The following is an 8,430-nucleotide window of genomic DNA, read 5'->3' as shown; positions in this document are numbered from 1 at the left end:
CTATTTTAACCCAAACCATGATCTTTTCCTAACCTTAACCAAGTAGTTTTGTTGCCTAAACCCAACCAAGTACTTTCTGTGCCTAAACCTAACGAAACTGCAACGTTTCACGACTTTAATTATGCACGTTTCAACATGGCAATGTATCGAAACGTTACGTTTTATCTTGAAAGTGTAACCGGATATTGCATATTTATTGTTGCTAAGCGTTGCTAACTTGACTGTGGATCCCTAAACGTCAATAATTGATGCAAAAGGGCTACCCAAGTCTTTAAAAAGCGACGACAAAGGGCCTTGACCATGCGTCAGACATTTGACAAGTAGGGAGTGAGACTGTGTTGGTTTTAATCATCACAAGTAGATGAAATAAACATTTGAAATATATCAGTCTGTGTGTAATGAATGAATATAATATCCAAGTTTCACTTTTTGAATGGAATAACTGAAATAAAACAATTTTTTGATGATATTCTAATTATATGACCAGCACCTGTATGAAGAAGAAGCAGTAGTAGTAGTTGTTGTAGTTATCTGGTTTATTAGAAGTAATAAGGGAAGAGAAATTTGAACAACTAGAGGACCACACATTATTTAGCACAAGAGCAGACAGAGCGTGTCAGCCACCGTAGCTTCTCCTATGCACTTGTAAAGAGAGGGTTGTGCAGTGGCTGAGTTCCACTGGTTACAATTCACAACCCTCACCACTAAATGCCACTAAAAAGTACACACTGAACCTTTGAACAAGTTCTACGTGGATCTGTTAAACTGCGGTGGGGCACAACTGTGCAGAAATTTGTGATGCTTTTGTGGTGCAACAGCACTAAACCCTGGTTAAGATTAAACTTGTCTCTTTACTTGACTTATATTTAAAGTTTAACTACTACACCTCTGTAATAACAACACACAGGGAACTATTAGCTGTTTAACCATTTAGAGGAAAGTAGAGGCCAACTAATGCATCTCCATTTTAAGGACACCCATTAGTGCACATCATCACACTTTCTACATGTAAGTGCACCCTAGAGAGCACTTTATCACATTTTATCTACCATAGGGGTATCCAAGGGGGCACTTTTTAAAACATGAGTCCACCAGTGCTGCAGATGGTCTCTCAGTTATTACCATAACAGGTTCTGCAGTGGTTAAAGTCTAAAAAATTGTGCTGTAGTTATGAATGAAACCTGTTTTTGAGAGTGGATAGGGAGGGTTTAGAGAAACTATCAACACATTGACAAACAATAACACAAGACCACATACAGATACACACACACACACACACTCACAGTCATGAACGGCGTCTTTGGCTGCAGCATGCAGGTGGACATGGTAACATTCTTGTAGTCAAAGGTGACCATGTTGAAGCCAACGGCCTCTGGCACGGCCAGCGTCATGGACAGCAGCCAGATCAGGACGATCTCCACCGCCGTTACAGTGGGAACACCAGTGCCCTGCACCCGTGACCAGGTCGCCACTGCACGATACCTGGGAACAAGTTTTCTTTTTTAATGATTCACTCTTTCTTCATATTTAAACAAAGTTTAAATCATGGCACATGGCGTTATTGTTGCATGTAAACCTAATTTCCTAACTAACTGAAACGACCCAGCTTGGCTCCGTCCACACGTAAGAAAATCTACCTGCCTGCACCCCCCGAAGCTCGCAAATTAACACATTATAGCCTATCTCATTTGTTTGTTTTTCATCTAGCCTCAGCAAGAAAGCAAATACATTTCTTGTTGCCATTCAGCCTCTCCAGGAGAACGGTATTTCCTTATTGCTTACAGAGGCTGGTCTGCTCTCTTTAATCCCTCCAGGATTTTGCGATTAGTAACACAAATTCAACAAATCCCTGTGAATTCAGCGAAACTTGTCATTTTGACCGATCATCACAAGTTTTCCGCAATTTAGACCAATCACAGTTTCCTGCAACAGGTTGTAGCATCCTGCTCAACTGCAAGTGCTGACAGCATCAAAGCAAGCTGGTTTGAATGTGCAGGGTTAAGGCCCATTTATACTCCTGCGTAGGGTCTAAATGCATGGCTACGTGCGTATGCATTTATACTTGTGCGTAGGTCTGTCCGTCATTCTGCAATTACAGCCTCAAACGCTAGTCGGCAGTAGCGCTACAGCGTCCACTGTGTTGACTTTTTTTCATCAACCAGTGTAACAATAGCTAACCAGGCTACCTGTAAACAACTAGCGAAGTTTTCTGACTTGTTAACTGCAACGCCGTCAACTCCGGTGTGACGTCATTCCCAGCTCATGGGAAATGGGACGCACCATTAGGCCCACAAACTCCTGGAGGAACTGATTAATGATTCAGCTACTATATTATATTTATTATACACTATAATAAAGTAAAAAATCACATCTACCTTTGTAGCTTGTAACTTATTCCCACAATCTCATCCCATTTTGTTTAGAAAAGCTGCTGCAAAGTCCTGAGAGGTATAGCATAAACAAATGTGTGTTACCTGTCGACACTCAGAGCACACAGGTTGAGGACGGTGATGCCGACTGAAGCTTTCTGCAGGAAGGGAAACAGCTTACAGAGGAACAGACCAAACGCGCTGTCTGCAAACGGCCACCGCATCGCGAGGAGCTGCGCACACACACACACACACACACACACACACACACACACAGGCAGAGATAAACATTATATCGCAGTGTTTGTGTGTATGATGTGTTATCAGTGTCAGTGGGGTATTTTAGTGCCGTTATCAGTGCAGCACTCAACCTCCTGACTGAGACGCACAACAGACAAGTCCCAGTCTTACCCGTCTTCATATTTTGTTATTTCCTATGAGAATACATTTGTATTTGTATTAAACACTTTCCCCCCTTTATTAATGTTATTAAATGTTTGACTCCTTGGCCTATGCGTATATCTGAAGTGAGAAACCAGTCAAACAACAAACCGACAATATTGTAAATACACAAATACTTAAATACATAAAAATGCATGAGATTCAACGTGCTAAAGCTCCGTACCTTGTAGACGTTGATTGGTATGTCAATAGCGATGTATATCAGGTCTCCGAGGGCCAGGCTGGCTATCAGAGCGTTGGGTCCATTCCTCATGCTTTTATTTTGGTAGATAATCCTGAGCAGGGTGGCGTTTCCAATGATCCCCACAGCAAATATGATACAGGACATAACGGTGTTGATGTACTTGAAGGCTGTTGTTATTGATGTGGCCTGCAGGCAGTTAGGGGGCGACACCGGGCGCGCGCGAACCACCAGGGAGGCGTTGGAGGAAGAAGAGTGAGACGGAGGTTTCCTTTCATGTTTGTGTTTCAGCTTGCTAATGTGTTTTGACTTTCCCAGTCTTGGCTCATGTGAGGACGGGGGCTTGTTCACAGTCTCTTGCAACAGATGTGTCTGTCTGTTTGAGGCCTGGACGTGACGGTCCATCCCGGGTCCTAGAGGCAGGTCGGTGCCATGGAAATCCGGCAGGTCCAACGTCCTCAGGTCTGCCACAGATGGCTCAAATGAGAAGTTTTTGTGGCAAGCAACGGGATCGACAGACACCAAACACCAGACAACCAGAGGCACGGTGCACAAACGGGGCATGGAAGGAACTCTGGAACCCACTTTGAATCGAGAACCCTTTGGTGAATCCACTTTTGTGACTTCAGAAGCCATCCTGGAGCCTGCTGTGCCCCTTGAACCGATAACCCTTAACCCCCTTTAAATCTGCAGCAAACGTTTGAACCTGCAGTATTTCCAAAACTTACTGTAGCTTCAGATCAGATTCGAATAAGCTAAGGTTGAGATTAGAACCCAGTGCGATTCAAGAACCCAGTTTATTACTGAATGTACTCCAGAACCATTTCTAGAACCTTCTCTGATTCCAGAAAGCTTTCGGAAAGTGTTCGGGGTTCTCAGATGAGTTTGGTGATTCAGGGGTCTGAGAAAATCTGGAGAGCGAGATGGAAACAAAACAGGCTTGATTAGAAACCATAACTTGTGCAGAATGATAACAAATATTTGCTAAGATGTTCCTTAATATATCCAGACCTGAAAAGGTTCATGGCGCTCAACATCTCTGAAGTCTGAACTTACTATGTCTTACTGACTGTGTCTCAGGATGTTTTTCATGAAATGCTACATTAAAAACATTTAAACCTGCTCTAAACATGCTCTATTTATTGATATGTAATGTTCTGTACATGCATAATATACCATGGAATAATTTAATAATAATTAACTCAACTAATGTACTCTCCATGACAATGGACAATTGGCATGCAGTGAGGGGGTGAATTAGAATCGAGGTTGAGGTAAGTGAGGTGTGTGTGTCTGTATATCTGAATATGTATAGTCTATATGTGCTTTTTCCTATCAACATGAAACCAATACAAATCTGTTCACAAAAAAACATTCAAACCTCCACAGCAGAAATGACGTATCATCAGATTTGAAGTTGATACGGTGAACTTTAAGCAGACAGTTGCTTACTTTTGAGTCATTTTTGTGTCCATCTGATGAATGTAAGTCCAATATTCACCCTTGTTTTTGCTCTGGTTTTTCCCCTGACTCCTGAAGAAATTATCTCGCTCTTTAATGGCTAAATGCTCCACTATGTTCACCAGCTGGTTTCTAACTGCGTCTGTCTGCTGTTTGCTGCTGAGCAGGTAGAGTACGGTGGCTTTACACAGCTTTTATTTTCTGAACAGCTGCCTGCTGCGGTCGAACGTGACACTATGAGAGCGGTGATAGTGAACCAAAGCAGGAAGGTTGTGGGCTCCCTAGAGCCGAGGGGAACTGCAGAGACAGGTGATAATTGGATGTGGGTTCTTCAGTGAGAGCGACTGCTTTCACATTACCCAGTCCATTGTTAAAGATATTGATTATAGCAGCTTTAAACATAATGCAGCAGCTTTCTCTGTTTCCGCTCATAAATGTCCTGTAACAGACTGTTTTGGACTAACTTGTTAGGTGTTTTTATATTTGATGTGACTCAGTTTATATTGAAAGATATGTTAGAAATAATGTCCCTTAAAGGTAACAGGTCCACAGCTTAAAAGCAAATAACTGGGTCAAAGGTAATACAATAAAATAATTTATCAGACATTTGCTTTCAGTCAGTGAAGGAAATTACAGACAACCATCACTTTTCTTTATTCAGTGTTGCTCTTTGCAAAAATTCTGTGCGTCTGAGCCTTCACAGTCCAGCCACATAGTTTAATTTAAAATACAGGCTTAAAGTGAACCCTTTCAGACACAGAGCTGTAACATTACTGGCTTCAACCATCTCTTTAATGCCTGTTATCATTTAATCATTGGTCTCTGTTAATGTTCCACAGTGGCTGTTTTTCAAACATTACAGAACAGTTACAGAGTTAGATTATTCTGGAAATCCAAAAGAAAATTGTTGGAAAATCTGAACTCGTCACTTAAAATTCAAAGTTGAAAATATATAAAACTCACCTGCTTGTGTTTTTCTGTCTTCTTCTGTGGCTTTTGTCAAATTAAATCCTTCCAAACTCTTCCCCTGCCGTGTGCTCTACTTAGTCAAGATGAAACTAATGAAGTCTATCTGATGGAGCTTAGTTTTTACTCTCTCTCTCTGATAGTAATGCTCGCACGCCCCTCACTGCTCTACTCTCTCCCACCCCCTCCTCTGTTTCCTCTCCTCCACTTTCTACTCTTTTGCCTTCCTCTCTCCAATACCTCCTCTATCTTTCATTAGCTGTCTATTCACACTTCCCTCCCTCCTTTCTTGCCCCTTGTCTCCTCCTCTCCTCCCTCTCTTTGAGTCGGTCACAGTGGAACATCTCATAAACACTCTGACGTGAAGTGACTCTGAACTTTTACTATCTGACACACACACACACACACACACACACACACACACACACACACACACACTTACTATTTTAACCCATTTATTCACATGTGTAAAACAATGTTGTGGAAATTGAGGCAGTAAAAGTTTATTACTGCATATAAACAACTAAACTTCATTTGAGTGTTTGAACCTGAGAGATGCCAGACTCCAGGCTCAGTTTACTACTAAACCACAAAAATCCTCTTTCAGAGTTTAATGAAACCATTTTCTTTACTTTATTCTTGATTTAAACATGTTTGAACAAAGAAATCATTTCTTTGCTGTCCGTTTTCATCAGTTCGACCATTTCTTTAAATGTCACCTCAGCCATCAAAATAAAATGTTTCCAAAGTTTTGATCACTTTTTGAACATCCATCAAAACGTGGTCAATTGTTGACTATTTTGTAGGCTACAGAAAACATTTGCAGGGATTAATACTTACTACATTTGATCAAACTGTTTACATTGTTTATCACAGGACTGATTTTAAGATTTTGTTGCTTATTTTTTAGATTTTAAATCGGTTGGCGCCTCCTTATTTATCAGAACTTTTACTTGTCCACACTCCTGTCAAAGCACTGAGGTCGTCCGATCATAAAGGTGACCAAACCTTTTCGGCGGCTGCTCCAAATCTTTAGAATATTTTACCTATTCAAATTAAAAGAACTGCTCAGACTGCAGAAAGTTGTTGTGTATCCTGAGCTTGGAAAGCACTTTGGTCTACGAGGGTTGTTTTTAAATGTGCTATTTAAATACATTTGAACTTTAACTTGATGTAACACTTGAAATTAAGACACATTGACCAAAACCTGAAACTCGTAAGTCTACCGTATCTTACACCAATTCTGCACTGGTCATACCAATAGCTAATGCTGGCAAATGTTAGCAAACTTCAAACTGATTTTTCTGTAAATATGATGTTACTCTCTGTTTGTACAGAGTGACACAGAGTGTTACAGTAGATCTTTATCCCTTGATTGTTACTTGTCACCGTTCAGCAAACGTTAGGTTTGCTTGTACAGTTGCTTGTTTACACTTCCAGCAGATACAGAACAACATCCATTTGGAGTTGTGTTTGTGTCCACCTGCTTTTAACTCCTTTTTGGTCTCCACCAACTTCTAAAAGAAATATCTGACTATCAGCAAAATGCTCCACTATTTTCACCAGCTAGTTGCTAAATGCTACCATTTTGGTGCTGGTCAGTTAGCGTACCGTGGGATTTGTTGCTGTTGCTGATAAAACCAACGCTGAAAGATGGTGAGAGAGAACTAAAACAGCAAAGGTGCAGCTGTAAAATCAAAACAATGAGCATAAACACACTTTCAAGCTCTTTGTCACTACAAGCGACACCTTTCAAGTTCAAGTTTGCTTATTGTCATTTATCCACATACCAAGTATACAAATAAACTGAATGCCATTTGTCACGGTCCAAGGTGCTAAAAACAAAGTCACAATAATTATACTTACTAAACAAGACACCAGTAACTCACACTAGACGAGACAGAGATGACCTATATTACAGTTAGGTTGAGTAAGCATGGTGTGACTGGAGCTTTATAAAGTGCAACCCGTTTCTGAAGTGTGTATCCTACACCTCATTATGTATCCATGTACATCCTTTCACAGCTTTTGATCCATATAACTTGCAGATGGACAAGGTTCACACTCCAACTTTTAAAAAGAAGCAAAAATCTTTTTTTTAATTTTATTTTGTGTTTTGTTTCATGATCCTGGATCTTTTTCACCGCTGTCCTTGACCTGCTGTGATATTAAATGTTAATAAATGTTAATGTTAAAACATCTGTCAGCGACACGCATCCTGTGTTACTTTGTGGCAGCAACACGTGAAGTGCATGTTATGTTTACACATCTGTGATACACGCATGTTAAAACCAAACAGATGTACATCTTTCCTATCTATCTATCTATCTATCTATCTATCTATCTATCTATCTGGAGAAAGAGCAGCAGTCGCCTCTCAGTCTGACTCAATTCAGTTTATATTTATCAAACGTTTGACCCCAGGACGTTGAGCTTCCCTCAGTGTCAGTGCAAAATTTCTATTTCAGAAGACGTCACTGAGTGTGAGAGGAGATAAGTGGGCTGCCAGTGTGTGTGTGTGTGTGTGTGTGTGTGTGTGTGTGTGTGTGTTGTTTGTTTATTAGCCTACAGTAAACACATGAGATAAACAGATGAAGGCTGTACGTGACTTAAACCATGCATGCAGCAGATAACAGGCTTATAAACCTTGTCTTCTTCTTCTCCTTTACTATTGGTACATTATTGGAACTTTATTGTTTATTTTTTACTCTTCCTGTGTTTGTTTCCTTTTTCCTTTCTGTCTGAATAGTGTGCTTGATATTTGCCTCTTGTGTCCTTGTGTAATTTGTATTGTTGAAGGTCTCCAAGGTCGTTTGGCTCAGTCCATTTGGTGACACCTGTTGTTGCCCTTAAGTGGCTCCCGGATCTATATTCTTCCTCCACAAATTTACAGTCTATTTATAATTTTGTCATCTGGGCATGCAGCATCTATTCCATGTCTGTCTGTCCTGGGAGAATGATCCCTCCTGTGTTGCTCTTCTTGAAGTGTCT

General features: G+C 40.6%; 1 protein-coding gene across 1 annotated transcript; it reads right to left on the bottom strand.

The window, feature by feature from the left end:
* Positions 1-1,283: 1,283 nt before the first annotated feature.
* Positions 1,284-5,604, bottom strand: LOC123965935 (endothelin-1 receptor-like; the record flags this gene model as incomplete). Its single annotated transcript, XM_046042231.1, has 4 exons — positions 5,437-5,604; positions 2,995-3,923; positions 2,475-2,602; positions 1,284-1,482 (listed from the first exon to the last, which is right to left on the bottom strand). Coding segments are annotated over exons 2-4 (981 nt in total), but the record flags the coding sequence as incomplete, so codon positions are not given.
* Positions 5,605-8,430: the final 2,826 nt, after the last annotated feature.

Source organism: Micropterus dolomieu, unplaced genomic scaffold (assembly GCF_021292245.1).
Source record: "Micropterus dolomieu isolate WLL.071019.BEF.003 ecotype Adirondacks unplaced genomic scaffold, ASM2129224v1 contig_11923, whole genome shotgun sequence".
NCBI lineage: Eukaryota > Metazoa > Chordata > Actinopteri > Centrarchiformes > Centrarchidae > Micropterus > Micropterus dolomieu.
The sequence above is the reverse complement of the archived record's forward strand: the minus strand, read 5'-3'. Positions and strand labels throughout refer to the sequence as shown.